The sequence below is a fragment of the Muntiacus reevesi genome, chromosome 11, assembly GCF_963930625.1.
Source record: "Muntiacus reevesi chromosome 11, mMunRee1.1, whole genome shotgun sequence".
Lineage (NCBI taxonomy): Eukaryota > Metazoa > Chordata > Mammalia > Artiodactyla > Cervidae > Muntiacus > Muntiacus reevesi.
The window spans coordinates 14,201,391-14,224,000 of NC_089259.1; the positions used below are offsets into that span (position 1 = coordinate 14,201,391).

The 22,610-nt window shown below is 38.0% G+C and overlaps 2 protein-coding genes across 2 annotated transcripts in view; one reads left to right on the forward strand and one right to left on the reverse strand.

Annotated features, from left to right (window-relative positions):
• GTF2F2 (general transcription factor IIF subunit 2) overlaps nucleotides 1-22,610 on the forward strand; it is a 133,461-nt gene that overhangs the window by 105,293 nt on the left and 5,558 nt on the right. Inside the window, exons 6-7 of the mRNA XM_065901924.1 lie at nucleotides 4,436-4,535; nucleotides 12,926-13,069. Coding sequence (XP_065757996.1) covers nucleotides 4,436-4,535; nucleotides 12,926-13,069 — 244 coding nt within the window. The remainder of the gene's footprint in view (nucleotides 1-4,435; nucleotides 4,536-12,925; nucleotides 13,070-22,610) is intronic.
• LOC136144462 (small nuclear ribonucleoprotein E-like) lies at nucleotides 1,049-1,327 on the reverse strand. Its single transcript, XM_065902339.1, has one exon. It carries the CDS (start codon nucleotides 1,325-1,327, stop codon nucleotides 1,049-1,051), a length of 279 nt encoding a protein of 92 aa, XP_065758411.1.

Consider the following 22,610-nt stretch of genomic DNA (forward strand, 5'->3'; position numbering starts at 1 on the left):
AGAATACCATTTAGAGAGGCCAGGCCCCTGAGAACTGATTTGCATTAAGGGGATAGGCCTAAGGTTAGAATACAGAGAGAGGCATTCAGAAACAGGCTGCCACTTGTTTTTTTTTTTCCTCCAAAGGATTTACACATGCATAGTTCTCGGTTCAATTCAGTCACTCAGTCATGTCCAACTCTTTGCAACCCCATGGACTGAAGCACGCCAGGCTTCCGTCCATCACCCGCTCCCGGAGTTTGCTCAAACTCATGTCCATTGAGTCGGTGATGCCCATGGGTTCGCAGAATCAGACACAACTGAGCCACTTAACAACAAGAATAGGCCCCCAGTAAAGATTTGCTGGATGACTGCCTGCAAGAAGCTTCTTCTAAAGTCTGGGCATGGCACAGCTACAGCCACGGGGACGCACGTGAGGGAGAACAGTGGATTGAGCTGGAGAGGGAGCAGGGGCTAGATCCCAGAATGACGTGCAGTCATGGGAAGAAGCTTGTGCATCACCCAAGAGCAGTTAACAGGCCATTGAAAGATTGTAAACCCAAGTCCATCTTTGGGCGGATATCTCCCTTCTAGGTCTCTAGCTAGTGCTTTCTTCCTAGTTTATAGAAACTCTACTTGGCCCATGAAAACAAAGTAACACAATACATACAATTTATGGTTACATGTACAGTAAATTTCTGTAGACATTTCTAGAGTACTTTTTTTTACACTTCATAAAATTAAGATCTAATATAGTTAAAGGATGTATATAGATTTGTAAATAATTGGAAGAATTAAAATATTTATATTTTAATACTGAAATAACTATACTCAACTTGGCAATCAGTTAAAAACAAAACCAGTAGTATTTACAGCTTTCTTTTCTTTTCTTTTTTCTTTTTTTTTTTTTTTTGGCTAAAAACAGTCCTACAGCATTTATTGTCATCTGGTAATAACATAAGCGTGAGCAGAACACTATGAATACATGTTTTAGAACTACATCTCTAACAAAGGACACCTAAAAAAACCAACAGTATTGCCAAACAATTTCTCACTTCATTTATCACTTCTAGCTGGAGACACTTTGGAGCAGAGTAATGTTATCTCCTTTTAGCATGATCCGACCCAGTTGTTTTCTTGACTTTGTTTTAGAATGAATCTTTTCTGCATCATCTAATGTGAGGTTCATATACTCATCAAGACCAATGATACAGCCTTCTATGTGCATATTCACTTGCTCATAAAGCCACACCTGAATCCACGATCTATTTTGCAAGTATCTGAAGATGAGATTGATGGGCTGCACCATCACCTTCTGCACCTTCTGGCCCTGACCCCGGTATGCCATGCTGGAAGCTCACAAGCACCACACTGCTCCACACACTCTCTCAGAAACCAACTTCCATAACAACCAACAGCTTTCAAATTAAAAAAAAAAAAACACAACCAATTGGTAGATCTGTAATATCTCCTAAGGAATTTGGTTTTATATATCAAATCTCAAAGAAAGGCAGTGCCAAAGAATGTTCAGATTACCGTACAGTTGCAGTCATTTCACATGCTAGCAAGATTATGCTCAGAATCCCTCAAACTAGACTTCAGTAGTACGTGAACTGAGAACTTCCAGATGTATAAGCTGGACAGAAAAGGCAGAGGAACCAGAGATCAAATTTCTAAAATCCACTGAATCATAGAAAAAGCAATGGAATTCCAAAAAAATATCTACTTCTGCTTTATTGACTATGCTAAAGCCTTTGACTGTGTGGGTCACAACAAACTGTGGAAAATTTTTAAAGAGATGAGAACACTGGACCACCTTACCTGCCTCCTTAGAAACGTGTATGCAGCACAAGAAGCAACAGTTAGAACCAGACATGGAACAAAGGACTGGTTCCAAATTGGGAGAGGAGTACATCAAGGCTGTATATTGTTACCCTGCTTATTTAACTTCTGTACAGAGTACATCATGCAAAATGCCAGACTGGATGAAGCTCAAGCTGGAATCGAGATTGCTAGGAGAAATATCAACAACCTCAGATATGCAGATGACACCACCCTTATGGCAGAAAGCGAAGAGGAACTAAGAGCCTCTTGATGAAAGTGAAAGAGGAGAGTGAAAAAGTTGGCTTAAAGCTCAACATTGAGAAAACGAAGATCATGGCATCTGGTTCCATCTCTTTATGGCAAATAGTTGGGGGAAAAGTAGAAACACTGACAGATTTTATTTTCTTGGACTCCAAAATCACTGTGGATGGTGATTTCAGCCACAAAATTAAAAGATGCTTGCTTCTTGGAAGAAAAGCTATAACAAACTTAGCATATTAAAAAGCAGAGATAACACTTTGCTGAGAGAGGTTCGTATAGCCAAAACTATGGTTTTTTCACTAGTCATGTACGGATGTGAGAATTAGATCATGAAGAGGGCTGAGTACCAAAGAGTTGATGCTTTTAAATTGGGGTGCCGGAGAAAACTCTGGAGAGTCCTTTGGACAGCAAGGAGATTAAACCAGTCAATCCTAAAGAAAATCAACCCTGAACATTCATTGGAAGGACTGATGCTGAAGCTGACACTACAATACTTTGGCCACCTGATGTGAAGAGCTGACTTACTAGAAAAGACACTGATGCTGAGAAAGATTGAGGACAAGAGGAGAAGGGAGTGACAGGATGAAATGGTTAAATGGCATCACTGACTCCGTGGACATGAGTTTGCGCAATCTCAAGGAGATAGTGAAGGACAGGGAAGCCAGGCATGCTGCAGTCCATGGAGTTGCAAAGAGTCAGACATCACTTAGTGACTAAACAACAACCACCTAAAAATAAGCAGAAGGAAACAGAAAAGAAACTCCATCCAACAGATTAATAATAATGTTATAAAAAAAGAAAAAGTTACTTTTTATACAGCAAGTTGTTCCTTTGAAGGAATTTTAAATGAAAATTATTTTTAAAGTCCCATTAAAAGAAAGTAATACATTATGTTCAACATATATTATTTTTAAATGAGCACCATTTTTATAGCTTTCAAACTAACCTTCTAAGAAACAGTATTTCTTTTTCCTATTAAAAAAGTATACTTACTTTTCTGATTATAAAAGTGATAGATGCTTGTTACAGAGAATTTAGAAAATATATGGGAATCTTAAATGCCTTCATTCTGATCTCTTCCCATCTTTCATGTTAAGTTCCACTTTCTTTAAAACTATATCTTCTTTTTTTGTCTTTATCAAGTAGATAATTTTCTAACATGGTTCTCAATTTCTTTGCTGTGATCATTGCATTTCACTCATTCCTTTGGGGTTCATTTAACTTCTTGCTGAAATGAATTCTTGAGTAGTTCTCTTGATGAGGATCTATGTTTTTGTATGAGTATTTTTCTTTCATTCTTACTCTTTGATTATAATTTAGCTAGACATGGCTGGCAATTATTTTTCCTGTAGTGCTTTTAAGTTAATAAGTCTAGAGGTACAATGGTGCCTTTTGTCCTTTAAAAATAGTTACTTTGGGAAAAAGTAGTCATTTTGGAAAGCTATACCTTTTCCCACCTTAAAACTTTTTTTTAGATTTACTGTGCTCATATACCAGAATAGTTTAATTTTTAAAATAAGTAGTAAATGGTTGAATGTGAGTCACTGGACATGGTAATACATGTTGTTGTTGTTCTGTAATTGGTAAGACGTGTCAGTCTCTCTACAACCCTAAAGAACCATAGACTGCCAGGCTCTTCTTGTCCGTGGGATTTCCCAGGCAAGGCACTTGAGTGGGTTGCCATTTCCTGCTCCAGGGGATCTGCCCACCCAGGGATGAGATCCACGTCTCTTGCATTGGCAGGTGGATTCTTTATCATTGAGCCACCAGGGAAGCCCATGGTAGTATTTAGTCCAAAACAAAATGTCCTAAGATTGCCGTTTGAATATGTACTAGTGTTATGTTTTATAACACGCTCTACGTAGTGTCATCTGTTTACTTTGTAGTTCTGTTTCCAAAAGCGCTGTTTTTCGTTATACTTTAATTTAGATGGGTCGTTTATCTGCACTGTCCAGTGAAGCAGCTGCTAGCCCGAGTGCTGACGTGTCCTGTTTTTACTTCTGTCAGATGAATGGAAGTTTTGTATAAATGCCTTGATTAGTTTTAGACCATGTAACTTAAGATAATTCAGTTTTACATGCAGATTTTTTTCCCCACAAATTTAAAGCTGATTAGCTTCTTTGTTTTAAAAGTTAAGGTTTGACTGTATGGTATAAGATTTAGAAGGAAGTTGTAGAAATAAATGAGATGGTTTGTATGTTTAGCTGGTGGTCTGCTTTCCACGTTATAGTCATGTACAATGTGTTTTTGAAGTATTAAGGCTGATACATCTTCTTCTTTGTCTTCTTGATAAGAAGAATTATCGGAATACCTGTTCAGGTTTCACTCTAATAAACAAGTAAGTTTGTTGATAATGCCTTCTGTTTTTCAGATTGCAAATAGAAGAATCTTCCAAACCTGTAAGGCTATCACAGCAGCTGGAGAAAGTCGTGACAACCAATTACAAGCCTGTTGCTAATCATCAGTACAATGTAGGTCTTCATGTCTTTCTTCATTCTGGTCTGTCTTTAATGTCTTAGACTGTCAGGTTTTGAAAGGACCTCAGCAGTCACACACCTTGCTGTCAGCTGCTTGAGGTATCCAGGCTTAGTGGGCAACATGACAGTTTGCCGAGCTTAGGAAAGGTCTTCACTCTGTAGCCAGAGTCATACAGTGAGAAGAAGACAACCACTGCTGAAATGACTGCTGAAAAGTTTTTCAGAGAAATAAATCATTTCTTCAGTGTTTCTAATGTTTTGAAGCATAGTATCCTTAAAAAAATATATTAGCTTTAGAGTTTTTTCTATATCTTTATAACTGAGAGTAAGATCATGAACCAGTGGTCATTCTTCCCATTATTAAGATTGCTTTGCCTAGTTTCAGCTTTTATAGGAATTTTTACAGCCTCACACTACTATGTGAAGTGTGGGCTGCCTGTATGTAAAAAAAACTTTTTCATTAAAGTATATTGTATGTACTATATTTAGTATATATTATTAGAAAAGGAAATAACCCACTCCAGGGTTCTTGGCTGGAGAATTCCACGGACAGAGGAACTTGGCAGGCTGCAGTCCTTGGGTTAGAGTCAGACATGACTGAGCGACTGGCACACTTTATAAATATATAGTGTATATATTTGTACACGTACCCAGTGTATGTATATATATAGTACACACATGTGTACATGTTATGTGTACTTCGTGCCGGGCAGTGCCATGGTTCTAACTGTTGTCATTATTGCTGTGATCCTTGGCTCTACAGATGAAGGATCTGGGGCACAGAGAGGTTAGCTTCCTTGAGGTCACACAGCCAGTAATCAAACTGTCCAGATGTTGAACCATGGAACCTGGTTTAAGAGCCTTGCTATTTTTTTTTAATTGAAGTATAGGCAGCTTTCAATATTGTGTTAGTTGTCGGCATCCAGCAGAGTGATGTGATTCTGTATATGTGTGCACATGTATATACACGTGTGTGTATATGTGTGTACGCATGTATATACACGTGTGTATATATGTGTGTACGCATGTATATACACGTGTGTGTATTTATGTGTGGTGATGGTGTTAGTCGCTCAGTTATGTCCGACTCTTTGTGACCCCGTGGACTGTGGCCCGCCAGGCACCTCTGTCTATGGAATTCTCCAGGCAGGAATACTGAAGTGGGTAGCCATTCCCTTCTCCCGGGGATCCTTCTGACCCAAGGACTGGCTCTGGGTCTCCTGCCTTACAGGCAGATTCTTTACTTTCTGAGTCACCAGGGGAGCCCGTGTGTCTGTGTGTGTGTGTTCCTTTTTCGTTTAGGTTATTTCATATGTAGTAGTATATATCTGTCCATCCCTTACTCCTGCTTTATTCCTCTGCCCATTTCCCCGTCGATGACCATAAGTTTGTTTTTTTGGTCTGTGAGTAGGAACCTTACTCTTAAGAAACCTGTGTTGCTGTAGATCCTTAGCAGTGCTTAACGAGCTAAGTGATTTGGATCTTGAAGTACCTGCAGTGTAAGGAGAAAGTGATGATTTTCTGAAAATAAAAGGCAGTCCAAGTTAAGTCAAGTAGCAGTTGAGAGTTGATACCTTTGTGTCCTACTTTGTTGCTTAAGATTTCCCCTTGATACTGAATTTAGGAAGAAATAAATACCCTTTTTTTTAAGTTTGGCCTTTAAGTTCCAAGCTTATCAAATGATGCAGGTTAGTATCTGCCCAACCACTACTTTATGATATTTGAATATCTTATGGTTATTTTATGAAGACAGGTAGCAAATGTAGATGCCTCCAGGGCCAAGCAGGCATCTTCTTGGGTAGGATGCTAAAATTTAAGAAGGTAAATCGTAGAGACTATGGTGAACTGAAGTGCATATGCCCCTTCTAAAGACATTCAAATTTTAAAAATTGCTACACTCTGTTTCTCTCTATTGTTTATAACAGGAAAAGACTAGAAAGAAATGTCCAAAAATAAGGATTAATTCAGTACTTTACCAGTTGTTATTTTTTTAGTGGTAGGTGCTAGGGTGATTTTATCCTAATTGTCTTTTTCATGAAATCTTTTTGAATTCTTGGAATTGTCAATCTTTTTTAATTGTTGGAATTGTCACTGGTGAGTACCTATTGTCTGAATTGTTACAGTGAAAGTTTTACAGTGTAAAGTTTTTCTGTTGCTATGGGAAAGGGAGGAAAGTTAGGAAAAAGTGTTAGTACTTAGCCATGACAGTGTCCTACCACAGTTACCTAAGATCTGTCTCCTCTGAACAGAAAAAAAATTTTTTTTTAATACCAGCTTTGTGCCTGAGATACCTACTCTTGGCGAACCAATAAATAAAGTTTCTGTCTTCAAGGAGCTACCATTTTTTTCAGTTTCTCTGGTCATGCCCTTTCAGACCCTGTTCTGGTATAATCTATATTTCCTTTGACCACATTTTTAAATTACAATCGTTTTTTTTCTTTAGTTCCATTACAAGGGTCACTCTTGTTATACTGCTATATACCACCATTTCTGAGGCAAAAGGAAAATCTCTTTTAGGTCAGAGCTGGCACTTTTGCTTGTATCAAAGCTCTGACCTCTAATTCATGTTCAGAGTGACGTTGGCACTATATCTACCTGGCAGGTATAGAAGGATAAATTCCAAGTGTCATATTTTTGGAGTGCTTTTCACTGCTCTCTTTTTACTACTAAAATAAGTACAAATACATTGTATTCTGAACCACTTGTTAGGATATAAAGCTGTCACATCCCTTTTAAAGAGACTCTTTAACGTCAAGTGACATTTCAGTTCATGGTATCAACCTTTATTAAGGTTGTCATAGCACGAATGAGTCATTAATATTAATGTAATTATAGTGATGAGTCATATAGGAATCTTTAATTAACAAAGATTGACTGTAAGCTACCATGTTACATTGCTTGAATGTTTAGTGATTCCCGCTCCCCCCCCCCAACATGGGAGTATGTCGGAAATTGGTGGAGGCACCTGCATAGCTCTTAAAAGCATAGTCAGCATTATAATAAAATCCCAACTATAATAAGAGTATAAAGCTTTTGTTTTTGTGGTCAGGGAACTAAGAGCCCACAAGGCGCGTGATAGGGGAAAAAGGTTGTTTTTTTTTTTTACTGATAGAGTCATATAATCCAAATATAGAGTCACTGATGTATAAGACTCCTTTCAACTGCCTCCATCCCTGACTGCAGGTAAGGGTGCCTGTGTATGTTCTGTGTTCTGGTTGACTTTGTGGACATCATTATCCTGCCTGTGTAGATGTCATAGTATTCTTTTATGTAGTCTCCTGTCATAGGACCTTTCTCATAAGGAATCCCTTTTCTCATAAGAAATCGTGCCCTCTGTTGTCTAGACAGTGGTCTCAATGCTGGCTGTAGACTAAAATCACTTGGGAAACTTTTAAAAAAGAATACCTTCACAGATTGGTTGTATTGATCTAATGTGGAGGCCAACTATCTTTAAATTTTTTACCTAGGTAGTTCTAGCATTCAGCCACTGATCCAAAGAGACAGGAAATTTTTATAGTTCTGTCTGCCATCTCCTGTGTCATGGGGAGCAAAAATGATACCTGGAAGGGAGACCAGGAAGTCTCTTTCCTTTAAACCTAAGGCTTTTAGAAAGAATTAGTATCTTCTTGTCTCTATTATTGTCAACTTCCTGCCCCCCTCCCACCCCCGCCCCAGCTTGAAAAAAGACTTCCCTTTTCCTTTTCTCCCCACCGGGGCAAGAGCTCTTGGTCTGAAAGTGATAGAACATTAGAAAAAACTGAACTAGAAAATTAGTGTTGGAGGGAGCAGAACTATTACAGAAAATCTTGAAGTAAACCCCCAAGAACTAAAAAGAAAATTTATTACATGCATACTCTGTTTCATTCTGTGGAGCAACCAGCTGTGTTAATCTTCAGAACTAAGGTTGTTGAGAGGGTTTTTTCGGCTTGGCTTTTTGTTTGGTTTTTAAGTATTTATATATATATATATATAAGATATATATATGTATATTTATAAATATATATATAAATTTGGGATTTTGTTGATTAAAGTGGATGCCTGCAGGACTGACTCTAAAGGCCTTTCAGCAATATTTGCCTACTGTATTATATAGTATAGTATAAGAATACTACATGGTTTAAAAAAAAATGCTACATGCTTTGTCCATTTGAATTTGCACACCAAAGTCTGATCAACCCTAAAGAATTAATTTCTTCCCAAGAGATAACAACACATTAGGCAGAAATAGAAGCACTGGGGGTAGGGGAATCTTTCATAAGGATTTAAAATGCAAACCATGATATTCAAGGCTGTCAGGCTCACTTTAAAAGTTAAAAACCTCCACAAAGACTGCCTTGACAAAGCAATCAAAGTATTTCTGCAAACAACAATCTGGAAATTTACAGACATCTGTATTATAATATTTTAATTGGAAGTGGGTGGCATTTATAATTTTAGTCAGGGATTATTGTCTCAGTAATGACAGTTGAACAGCCCTATACCACATCGACAATGGTTGTTCAACATTTGGTTGCAGTTCAGTCTTGAATAATTTGTTTTCTTTTTTCAAAGTAAAATTGTATATGATGGAATTTGGGGATTATAAAAATTTGTACCTGGAGATGAAAGTTCTTTCTGAATTGACATTTCTGTGCAGCTGGTGACACCTTAGTTTATGGTCACTGGGGGCAGATATCAGTAACTAAAATTCATATAATACAAAAGCTATTTCTAGTCTAATAACTAGCCCAGTAGTATTTTGTGGTGGCTGCGAACAAGTTGGAAATCTGATTGCTTTGAGTGTCGTTTCTTTATAGTGCCAGTGCAAAACAAAATGCCCTCAGGGAAAAGAGCTAAAAGGAAAAGAAATAGCATTATCTCAAAACAGTAGTCTTTTCCTAAATAGACTAGTGCGTATCATGTGTAGTTTATTTGTGGAATTAATTTTTAGTACAGAGTTATAAGTACAATATTAAGATTGCCATTTGTACCCTGATGAGCTTAAAAAAGAGAAGTTACCTCAGGGATCTTAGTTTTGGCATGAGTATAATTAGTTGCTAATAATTTAATGATCACGGGATCATTTTAGTCCCTTTTTGTAATTACATGTAATTTGGAACCACCTGATACCACAGGTATCAGGGTGATGGATCTCTCTTGAACATTATCAAAAAAAAAAAAAAAAGATTTAAATAATGCTTGAACATTATTAAAAAAAAGATTTAAATAATGCCATACTACAAAAATTTTATTGAGTCATTAATAGGTATGGTTAACACAGAAAGATAAGCGTAAAAGTCTTGTCTGTTTTCTCCCCATTTTAAAGGAGGAAAGCACCAATGTTAAATGCAGTGTTTTTGAGATTGAAACATGTAAACCGAGATTTTAAAAGAAAATTTTCTGTGTAGAATTGGTACTTTTCTCATTGCTCATTAACATTACAGATCACAACCTAATCTGACTCTTAATCAATACCTTCAGTATTGATTTTGAAGTTTCTTTCTAATTTATTCTCAGTTTTTATCTTCAGTCCTTTTGGGTCTGACCTATGGCTCTTAGGATTGGGACAACTTGATAACCACTTTTTCTCTCCACTGCCTACTGGACTGTATGCCCTCTCTAAAGTGGACTATCTTGCTTTAACAGCATGTTTTTGTTGCTTGAAAACATTTTTCCTGTTCATCCTCCTGGCTTCTCAAGTCATTTTACATGAAGAAGAGAGGGCTAACAGTGGAAGCTGAATATACCATAACTTCTGTTTCATATTTCCTGAATTTAACTTTTTCCATCTTCTTTCAGCATAAATTAAAGCTGGGATGGAAGAGAAGACAGAATATCGTACAACTGTAGCTCCATACTGAGAGTACAAAAGCATAGCGCTACCCTTTTGCTAGGTTCCCACCTCTCTGTCTGGTTTTTTCCTGAGGACCAGTGACCGCTCACTGAATGAAATCCCACACCCACTCAGGACTGTGAGAAGCTAACAGTCTTTCTCCACTCTCCTTAGTCTGATTCTGCCTTCCTCTGTTTTGTAAACGCCAAGTTAAGTTTCTCTTATCCGCCACTTGGTCGGAGTAAAGGGTTATCATGTCCTTATCCAATGGTCTGAACTTTTATACTCTTTCCTCCAGCCCTGCTTTCTAGACTGTCCATCACAGTGGACAGAGCAAACCCTTTCAAGCACAGTGCAGCTGTGGAGGGAATTTCCAGATGCAAACTGAGTACAGTTATAAACGGGGGAAAATATGACATATTTTAGACATTGGTCAGCAGAGCAAGGCTTACACTTTAATCACTTAAGGTATTCCATGATGCGGTTCCTCTTTTTAATCCAAAGACCCTCCTTTTTTGTAGATCTGTGGGCTTTGTCTCGGTCTGTCGTGCTTTCTTTCTCCATCATACAGTCACTGTCTTAATTCTATCCTCCTTTTAACCCGAGAGAAAGAACATTCTATCTTGAGTGGCCCTCAAGTCCATCTCTTTTGGTCTTGGCTATAGCTCTGCAGCCTCTTTCTCGCAGAATTGGGGCAGAATCTGTACTTCTGCCTTTGACCACATGTGCATTTTTTTTCACCTGATGCTGGGCTGGGTTTCATTCCTCCCCAGCAATACAGTCTGCACCCCGCATTTACGCTTTTTTCCCCAACGTCACAGAGTTGTCCTGGGTAACTCTGGTCTCTTTTACTACATTACTACATTGAGAATACTCCAGGCCCGCTGTATACATTTTAGTGCATGAGCCTTAAGAAAGGGATACCTTTTGAAAGAGAGTATCTTATTTACTCCCGTATTTTAGTGCAGTTGGTTTTGTTGTGTAGTGGCTAAGTCATGTCTGACTCTTTATGACCCATGGTAGCCCATCAGGCTCCTCTGTCCATGGGATTTCCCAGGCAGGAATACTGGAGTGGGTTGCTGTTTTCTTCAGTTTTAGTGCAATACCAAGCATCTAATCCATGCTTAACCTGTTGAGGAGCTGAACGGATTTCAAGTTTTACTCTCTAGGCATACATATCACAAAAATTAAGACATTCAGTTTAGTGCTTTCTCCTTGTCTAGCTCCTAATTTTATTTATTGAAAGACCAATACTGTTGTCAGAGTTACTTCTTGCCTCTAATTTGAGTCTCTGATTATATTTAAGGTATATTTTTAGTTTTAACATCAATAGAAATTAGATTTTTTTTTACATCTCTTTTGTTAAAATGCAGAGAATAAGCCTAACTATATGAAGCTGGAATTTGTACATAATTTAGTTGTATGTTTTGGTATGCATTTCTCCATCTTTGAAGCTGGTCCCTATCTTACAGTGATTCTGTTGATGCACAAAATGTTGCTCTCTGACAGCTTTTACCCAGCCTACTGATGCTTTATTGACCAGGTGGGCTGCTGCAGTCTCTACTGTTGTTTAGGCACTAAGTCATGTCTGACTCTTCTGCGACCCCACAGACTGTAGCCCAGCAGGCTCCTCTGTCCATGGGATTCTCCAGGCGAGAATATTGGCATAGGTCGCCATTTCCTTCTCCAGGGAATCCTCCTGGTCTAGAGATCAAACTTGCATCTCCTTCATTGGCAGGCTACTTCTCTACCACTGAGCCACCAAGGAAGCCCTACAGTTTATATATATCTGTCCTCTAACAAGTTTCTGAGGCTTTATCAAGATAAAATTTGTCTGTAAAAAAAAAAAAAATTAAAAGCTTAATCAGCTGACATGATGCAAGCAAATTGCATGTTTTCAATAAAAAGTTAACTTTTTTACAAATGCACACATCTCTGGCTGGTAACATCACCAGAGAGTTTATACATTCTCTTCGTGCCATTGCTTACTTCATTTTACAGAAGAAGCAAGTTCAAGGAGGTCACAGGGTTGGGAGGAGAAAAGGCCACCTGTCACCACCCTTGTTCTTTCCTTTTTACCAAGGTTTCCCAAGCTTTTCCTCCCTAGAAAACCTGTTATCTAATCTGCCTGCCCCTCAGCCTTCTTCCTGCCCTGAAAAACTCTCATTTTTAAAGATATTATCTACCAAATGGCATCGAGCAGATAAACTCTTTTACTGTATTTTGGGTAATCTAAAACGAAGAGTTGCAAATAGACTTTGTGATCCACATGATGTGATTTCGGTAAAGATGGGCTTTGGGGGAGGAAATGGACCCGTTACATAAAGCTTTAGGGAACAGTGAAAATGGTTTACAGGTGGAGCCCTACAGGTCTGAGGAGCCCTCGGAGCGGTGAAGGCCACAAGTACTGAACCACTGCTCTTTGACCTGCTGTCTTGCAATTTAAAATCTAATAGTGGACAAAAAATAAAAAACAAAAAAAATCTAATAGTGGAGGACAGAAAAGAGGGCCTGTGTTTCAGAGTGAGCACATTGAACTGATGCCTTCGGGATTTTTGCTTTTTTCATATAGATTGAATATGAAAGGAAAAAGAAAGAAGATGGAAAACGAGCCCGAGCTGATAAACAACACGTTTTGGACATGCTGTTTTCCGCTTTTGAGAAGCATCAGTATTATAATCTGAAGGACTTGGTGGACATCACAAAACAACCTGTGGTATGTATATGCTCACGTTGATCCTTCAAACAGATGTAAATAGGCTTCATTAACACGGCTTTACTGAAGAGAAGCCTATGGTGAATTAGTCAGTTCACTTGCACCTATGCTGGTGTCAGGCTTTGCTCCAACATGGAAAAGATGTCTCAGTGTAGCCTTTTTTCTTCCTTCCTGTCTTCCCCTTTTCTTTCTTCCCCTCTCTTTCTTTCTGTTTCTTTTTTTAATCTCAGCTTCATTGTTTTAATTTTCAATACATTTAGTATCAGTAGCTCATGAAGAAAAGGCAGATTTGTCCTCCTTTTGAATGATCCTTGATGTTAAGCCTGAAGTCTCTTTGTTTATAGCATTTCTAGTCTTTCATTTGTTCTTCTGCCTCCCTCTGGAAAAGCTCAACTCTTAGAGTCACTGTTTTTTCACAGTGAGTGTTTATCCCTGTCTTGTGAGCTGTTTTCTGTGGATTGTTTTTAATCATCTAGCCTAACATTAGGTCCTTTCAGATGGGCTGTAGAGCCTCACGGTGCTTGTTGAGATTGTGCTTGGGTTGGCCTATTCTCCATTTTCAAGGAAAATTGTAATAACTTGATGTTTTAGAAAATTTTTGTTCTATGAATAATCATTTTTTATCACTTCTCCAGACTTTTGTATTAATACCTATCTGCTAATAATCTGTGTTTCTAATTCATTTAAAATGCTGGACACAAGGAAGGGATCGAAACCCTTTCTGTAGTCTTTGGGTCACGTTTCCTTCCGTTTACCTTCCTCACACCTAAGCTTAGCAAAGTGTCATACTGAATTATAGCAGTATTTTACTTACAGGTTTTTAAAACTTAGATGAAAACTGCTTTACTTTTGTCCTCTTACCCAGCTTCCTTCATCATTTTATCCACCTTGCCAGGATACCCAGGAATGTGTTAACTCTAGCTGCTCCATTTATTTGCCTCAGCATATGTAACAAGATAACCAGTTTTGTAAAATATTTTAACATAAACGGCTCCTTGGGGGTGTTTTTTTTTTTTTTAATGTATTCAAAGCTTCAGGAAATTATTTCTGAAACTTCAGTATTGATGGTGCAGGTTCCCACTTCTGTAGAGATTTCTTTACTGTTATGCTTCATCCTTTCACTTTTTCATTAAGAAAGAAATTTGAATTCCAAAAGACCTAAATACTTTTTCTTTAACCAAAGAGTAGGAAAGTGCTCATGCTGGCAGTATTATCAACTCATCTTAATGACTTCACTCTCTTCAGCATCAAAGCCTTAGAAACAGCATTCCAAGCTAGATTAAAAAATTTGAAATAGAATAATTCATAAGCTAAACTCCATTTCTTCTGCTTTTAATGAAGTTTATCTTTGTATTTTTATATATACATGAAAAGGCTATTCCAGATATTCTGGATGCAAATGACATAGTCTCATAGAATAAAACACACACACACAGTTAGATTTAGGAAAATAAGTGTTTGTAGAGGGACATTCAGATAAGTACTAAGGAAAGCTCTTTCTTTGCCTTAACATGGAATGATATAATGTTTTTAAAGTTTATTCATTTTGCAGCAGAGAAAAAGGATAACTAGCTTTCTCTCTGTCTTGGCTGTTCAGATAATTTTTATGTGGTGGAACTCGGTGACTCTCTTAACAGAACCTCTTAATTCATGGTCAGTAGGTGGGCTTTAGGAGATCCAGCAACCCCCTGAATATGTACAGAAATGTGTGGATTTTTCTGGGGAGCAGATTTGTAGTTTATGTCAGATTCTCAGAGAGCCTGGGAACCTCAAAGAGTTTGAGAACCACTGATCTAGAAACTGAATTATTTTATAGTATTGTTATTATTTAGGGATTAAATTGCCTCTAAAGCATTAACTTTTTGACAGCACGTTTATATATTGTTCACATCCCTAAATATTCGTACATTCCACAACACAAACAGTAGCAATCCAGTAAATATTAGATGAATTGATTTAAGGAAAAGGAGATGGTGGCATCCTTTACCTTTTAGGACCACCATATTTTCCTCGGGTGGATTTTGACTGACCTCCTCTTGTCTGTGGCAGGAGCCAGGTACAAAGAGCATCTTAGTAAAGCATAGAATGCCGGAGCTGCAGTTTCTCTTGTGTAGAGGAGAGGACAGGACGTGGTGAGCATGGGTTCTGGTCCTGCCATTTACCTCGGTGGGGTCTGGAGAAGTCATGTCCATCGCTAAAACTGAGGGAGCTGGACTGGATAATCATCGTGTCCCCTTCCAGTGCTCCATCTATGATTCTCTCCCTCTCCTGTTCCATCTCCTCCTCTCCATCTCCCACTCACATTCGAACCGAGCTGGCAAAGCCTGTTGACCTAGAAAGTGGCTAGAGCCCAGGTCTCCTCTGTGTAGGTAATTCTCCCTTTTAAAAGGGTCACAGTGGAGAAGGAAATGGCAACCCACTCCAGTATTCTTGCCTGGAAAAGTCCATGGATGGAGGAGCCTGACGGGCTGCAGTCCATGGGGTTACATGACTGAGCATGTATGCACAAGGGTGGAGGGAGATGGGTTGGTAGCAATAAAGTGGGAGAACTAAAATAAATAAAAGGGTCACAGGACATAAGTCGGTCTGTACTAATGGGCTTCAGTACACCCTTATTAATTTGATTTTAGTCTGAGCAGTACCAGAAGAATGAAGGAACCCAGTGTAGCATGAAAGTCAGTGATCTAGGAAGGAGACAGGAATGGAGTAATAGAACCTCAGTTCAAGTCCCAGTCCTGCCATCTAGCCAGATAGTCCCAGGTACTTGAATGCATTTAATGTTTTAATATATGATATATAATTTAATATTTAACTTACTTGATATATGACATTCTTAATATAAAATTCACTAATATAATCAAGTTAAATGTATATAATATTATACTTTGTAAATTTGTCTTAAAAATACCTAGTTTATAGGTTCCTTGTAATAGTTTTAATGTTTATGAAAATTGCATTTGTCAACAGCACAGTATTTTGCTAATATTTATTCTTAGTATTATTAAACAAATTTTTGAGCCCTGTGTAAAAGGGAAGAAAAGAGATCTTGGTGTTGATCGGTTCTTCAGTCAGTGCATTTAATGACATGCTCTGGTTTCCTGATGGCCCCCAATGCCACTCTTGAATACCAGGTTTCTAACCATGATGTGCTCATTTCAGCATGTCCTCTTTGTTATTAACACTACTATTAACGCTACTACTATATTCTTAAGTTACCATCTGCTTTCTGACCTTTAGGATGTTATTTTTGACATGTTGAGTGAATCTGAAGTGTTTTCTTGTTTTTCCAGTTCCTTCCCTTCTATAGTCTTCTTCCTAAAAACCTTCACTCCTGCAAGCGAAATTATTGATTAGAGAAACTGCCCTTAAGGGTCAGCCTGTATCCTTCATTCACCAGTGTGTGACTTGCATAAGCAATCAGAGTTAAAGTTACTCATTAAGGACAAATAAGCCAATTTTAAAAGGCCAGGCTCTGGTAACTGATAAAAAAGTTAGAAACACAGCATCCATTTAAAGGAGTGTTTTCATGCATTTTAAATTTTGACTTTTTTTTCCCCCCTCTAAAGTAAAATATCAGAGGAAGCCTATTATTTTTCTGTTGACAGTCTTTGCTCTTTTACCTTAAATGTGTTATGTCTAGTCTTTCTTCATATTTTATTGTATCTGTAAAATATAGCATAGCAGCATTTCCTTCAGGAATTCAAGCCATTTAAAGCTCTATGTAATTGCTCCCTTTGAAACCCCAGACTGCCAAGACCACTATGAGCCCAAGCACCCTGTTCTCCAACACAGCACCCCTTTCCCAGGGTTTCTTCAGACATCCATTTCTGTTTAAAGTGTCATCAGAAATCAGCTCTAATTGTAACTGAACCTCCGCATTTCCTTGTGCCCTGCATCCGTTTGATTTCAGGTCAAGATTCAGGGAGATTTATCTTTAATTACTGATGATCCCTTGTAAATCAGCAGTCCCCAGTCACGTTGACCCAGTGGGCCATTTGCCTTTTAATTCAGAGTGTGTAATTGAACAATTTGCATGCTTTTATAAAGTAAGTTCACATTAACATGAAAAATGAGGCAAAGATTTGCATGGCTTTGATTTTGAAGCAGCTTGGTACCCATAAGCTTAAGTTGCCCAGCGCTAAATAATGCTCAACAGGCCATTGCTCATTTGCCCAAAACAGGCTTTTGATAAAGCCAGTGCAGCAATAAGGTAATGTTAACCTGATCCTCAGAGCTTGTTTCCAGACAGGCCTGAATAAAAATAAGTGGAATTTGGCATCGGTAAGATATAAGAAGATAATGTTTTTTAAAGGGAAAAAATGGCTAAAGAATTTGATGTACTGAGCATTTCTCCTGTCAAAAGATAAAAGTTTATTTACAAGCATATGTTCTTATAGACCTGTCAGTTGACTGGGACTTGTTCAGCTGCAAGAAAGGAAAACTGAGCTCAAACTAGCTTAAGAAAAAATACAGTGTGTTGGCTCCTGTAGCTGAGAAGTTCAGGAATACATCTTGCTTTAGACATGGCTGGATCCAGCTACTAACATTATTTAGTTAGCCTGGTTCCTCCCCATCCCTGCCTATCCTCATCGCAATGTCTTTCCTGGGTGTTGTCTTTCTGCTCGGGCAGGATCTAGCCATGTGGTAGACAAAGTGACCTCCTGAAGCACTTCACAGCTAGCAGCCTCAAAGCATACAGAGAAATGTCTGCCCTGAGTATTCCAGCAGAAGCTCAGGGAAGATCTTAATTGCCCTGCCAGGGGTCGGATGTTCATTCCTGAGCCAAGAGTATGGGGTAGGACAGTCCATCGGCCAGGCCCACTGCCTCTCGCACCCTTGTGCCACATTGCTTGGTACAGAAATAGCACCTGCTGAGTCAGTCATTTGCTGTCATCTCAAATTTAGTTTGTTGAAAACAGAGCTCTTGATTTCTACATCCCTCCAACCCCGACCCCCTGCACGGCCCCACTGCAGTAACAATACCATGCCCCGGGTTGCTCAAGCCAGACATGTGTACTCCTGTTTTCTCCATGATGACGGTGTTACACAGTATGATGCATATATATCATACATCTCTGACTCAGAATCTTAAAAGGTGAAGGTAATCTTAGAGACAGTTCAGTCATAGTCCAGAGAAGGAGTTGCCTAGTGGCCTGAGCCCCGGTCTTACTGCATCGCCTCTTCTGTTCAGACACGTGTGTATATCCAAAGACAAATACAAAAAATACTTTAACGACAATGGAAATCCCTTTTTAATGACAGGAGGAGGGAGTTAATTTCTCTCTCAGACTGCTTTGAAAATTTCTGTTTTATTAAGTATCGTCTGATTAGCCATATACATGGGAAATGGAATCTAAGCTTTATGTTGGCCCATTCAGTTCCTGACCCAGGTAAAAACAGGACCTTTTTTTTTTTTTTTTTTCCAGAAGTCAACACAACATTGTAAAGCACTTGTCCTCCAATTAAAAAAAAAAACAACTGTTTTTTTTGAAGTTCAGTGTTTAAAGTTCATTCCCAAATGAACTGCTAAATAAGTGTCTTTATTATAATGTCTTGTTCTGACATAGGCTTTTCCTTTTTTACATGATTCCTTTTCTCTTTTTTCCCCCAAATCTTTATCATTTCCTTTCTATTCACATATTTCCGCTCAGTTCTCTCTTCATTTTTTCTATAACTGGAAGTTTTTAATTTCAAATGGTATTACCAAAACTAAAAAGACCACCAGTTGCCCAACAAAGCATATTAACTAGTGACAGCCCTCTGTGAGACTTCCATTTTAAAAAATAATTATTTGCAGCAGCTGGTTAATTCAGTTGGTTAGAGTGTAGTGCTAAAAAATAATTATTTGCTATCTTGTTAATTTGAGCCTTACTTAAAAGTTTTAGAGTATGAAATGTCATATTAAAAGAAATTATTAACTATGTTGAATATAAATGGATAAAATTTAAATGCATTTATAAAATTTTAATGCTTTCCTTATGAAGAGAAGGTTCTAATAACTAATAGATTTACTACCAAGTTTATTATGAAATGGTAATATTTTCTGTTTAAATTTATTCTATGATTTGTCTCAGCCTTTTTATTTTATTTTTTTACCTAATTCTGAATGCAGTAAAATTGGTGGGTCAATTTGTTGATGTAACCAATCAAGTCATTATTTTATATGAAATACTACGTCGGTAAAAGCAGTATCTGACATAGGCTCCCAGTAAGCAAAATTGGGCATTACTACATACAAAATTTAGAGTTTTTAATTAAGCAGTAGGCCATACAGTTTGTATTTATTCTGAAAATGTCATTACCCATAAAATCTCCTTCTCTACCTTTCCAGTCCCATTTGATTTTAAAATAAAATGAATAAAGGTAAGAGGTAAAAAATACATGTTTAAGCTCATTAGCTGCCTCCTCCTGAGTTCGTTACCCTAAAGTAAGTCCCTAAAGCAAACTGGAAGGCTAGACTTGTTTCAGGCTTACCATTGTGGGAATTGTCTTGGGGAAGAAGTCGTTTTCTTTGTGTTGGTCTCTACCTAAGAGAAGGCATTACCCTGTGGGCTTAGATAAGTGTCTGAAACTTCCTGGTCTCTCTAACTCAGCAGGGGAATTGACCCAGAGGATACACCTGTTGGCAGAAAACCCTATAGTGCCTGCCTGGCTGGCCACCTTCAGTTCTGTATTGCAGCAGAGAGCCATTCCTTCTAGAATGTGCCAAGACAGATATTCTAATTCCATTGTATTTTCCAGTCCATATGAACTGATCCAAGAGCTTGCCACTGTTAATTGGAAATGTTACTTTACCCGTGGTAATTTGATACTAAAAAATGGTGTTATCTTAATTTGTTATCAGCTAGAGAGGTCTTTTTTCCTCATCAATTTAAAACCTTGTTTTTAGTACAATTATATATTTTTTTAAGTTATAGTGCAGTGCATTTTCATATATTCACATAGTTGTACAACCATTGCCACAACCAATTTTAGAACATTTTATTGACCGCTCAAAGAAACTCTGTACCTGTTAACAATTACCCCTATGCACCCACCCTCCTCCCCAGCCCTAACAAACCACTCTCCTCTATGTCTCTAAAGATTTGCCTGTTCTGGACATTTTCATATGAATGGAGTCATATAATATGTGGTCTCTTATGACTGACTTCTTTTATTTAGGCATGTTTTCTCAAGTTTCATCCATGTTGTATCATGTGTCAGTATTTTCTTCTTTTTTTATTGCCAGATATATACCGTTATATGGGTATACAATGATTTGTTTATCCATTCACCCATAGATAGTTGTTTCCTCTTGTTGGCTACTGTAACAAGGCTGATATATGAACATTATGTACAAGTTATTGTGTGAACATATATTTTTATTTCCCTTGAGAGTTGAACTGCTGGGTCACTTGGTAACTCCATTTAACTGAGGAACTACCCAGTTGTCATCAATCCTCTTTTAATCCTTAGCCAGCAAGAGCTTTTATATATTGTTGCGTTAGAGTAAAACTTTACTGTATGTTCCATATATTTTAAGGGTGAATAATGCTTCATCATCGAGAGTGCTAGCTAATTTTCTAAAAATTGTCTGTGGTAAAATAAATACCTAAAGACTTTTTTGCTTGCCATTTAGTTTCTAGCAGTGTTTTCAGATGGAGTAATAATGACTATGTCAATTGATATCTTCTTATTCTTTGTACAGTCTAAACTACACGTCAGGCAGTAACCAACACAACATTGTCAAGCAATTTTCCTCCAACTAAAAAATAAAAATAGCTAAACTACTCATCACACTAATTGCACTAGTAGTTAGTTTCTGTAGTTCTAAATGCAAGAATTCATGTTTATATTTCAGTAGGAATTTTTTTCATCTGTATCTAGTTTTGAGTATGTTTTGATTGTACTTTCCTAATTAGCATTTTTAACATTAACTATATGTATTTTTCTCCCTCCGTTGGTAGCGATACTATCCGAGCCAGTATTCCAAGGTTAAGTTACGTTATATTATGTTTAGCATACTAAACTAATACAATTTAGAAAGCATTAAAGACATAGTTAAATGTCTTTATGTCTCAGTTTTGGCCCAAAGGAAGTAAACTTAATCTGAAATACGTGAGCATGTGAGTCACTTGCCATGGCTCGACAGATGAACTGTGACTGAAAATAAGATGATTTACCAGCATATAGATGCTAATGCAGTAATAAATTTCTTTTTTTAGAGTTTGGATTAGGGAGAGAGGGCCATGGGGTGGGTAGGGTTTGTGGCTTGGCCATTTCATTACCCATCATCTCTGTGTTGCTTAGAGTTTTACGGAGGGAGGAGTGCAGCCTGTGGGACCCTGAGAGGAAAACAGGGCAGAGACTAGTGTGGAAACAGAGACGAAACCAGCAGGAACAGGGGAGAAAACTGCTGAGATGGCCCAGGTTCCAGAGAAACCCTCAACACCGGCTTCCCTCCCCCGCTGAGGATTCTCTCTGAAAGAGAGAAAACATAGGTTGCCTTTGTTCACAGCTTACGCATAATGTGTAGTTTGTTTAATTTTTTTTTTTAATGCAAGAACGTTGTGCCTTGGAGCCACTAACATCTTCATCAGTAAGTCCTCTGTTCTGTCAACCTTGCTTGCAGGAGTCACAGTCAGTCATCCAAAAATCACATAAATATGAAGTGATACTTTGAAATGATAACAGAACTGATCGTGAATGCCCTTGCCACTGGGTCACTTTATAAAAAGCATATAAGCAGTTTCCCTTTGGTGACTGTGTTAACCAGTGCCATCTTTTGGTGTAGATTTATGTAATACACATTCACTCCAGCCTTTGGGGACTGTTTTGTGATGAAAAGTCTAGTAGGGTTGTATCTTTAGCTTACCTAAAAGCATTATTGTTTGGTGATCAGCTCTCTGTCAAAGATATATGTTGGTGTTTTTTATAATCAATTTTTAGGAATAAGGTATAGTTAATTCATTATTATCTGTGGTAATGCTTAACACTAATTTATGATGAAATGAAACAGATAAATCCTCCATTTGCAGTAGAGGAAAAGATGATATGAAAAATGGCAGGGGTGGAAGGTGATAAGGAGAGTGAAGAAGAGAAGCTAAAAGAGGCTACTGTGACTAGGTTTGTGCCTTGTGACTAGGTTTGTCTTGATCTTGGGGGAGAAATCAGGAATTTGATGTGTGAATTTCCAGCCTTTTGGCCACCACAGTTTTGTCTTGATCCACAAATGCATAGCACATCCTACTCAGTAGACTTCTCGGCTCCAGTGTGTGCCTTGCCTTCCCTTGCAAGGACGCTGTACTGTTCTCTCCCTTTTTTCTCTGCATGCATACTTGCTGTAAATACGCCCCCACACATTCTCTTTGATGAAGACTTGCTGGACTTGAGCCAGTTTATTATTTCAGTTCTTGTTCTGCCAAACTGTCCATAGTAGGTAACAAGAAATCTTTCCAATCCTATGTGACATAAAGGTGATCTTCTCAGTTCTGGAATCCTTTGTTTAAAATACAAGTGGTTAGACAAAAGATTAAATTGCAGAATCAGTGTTTAGAATTAC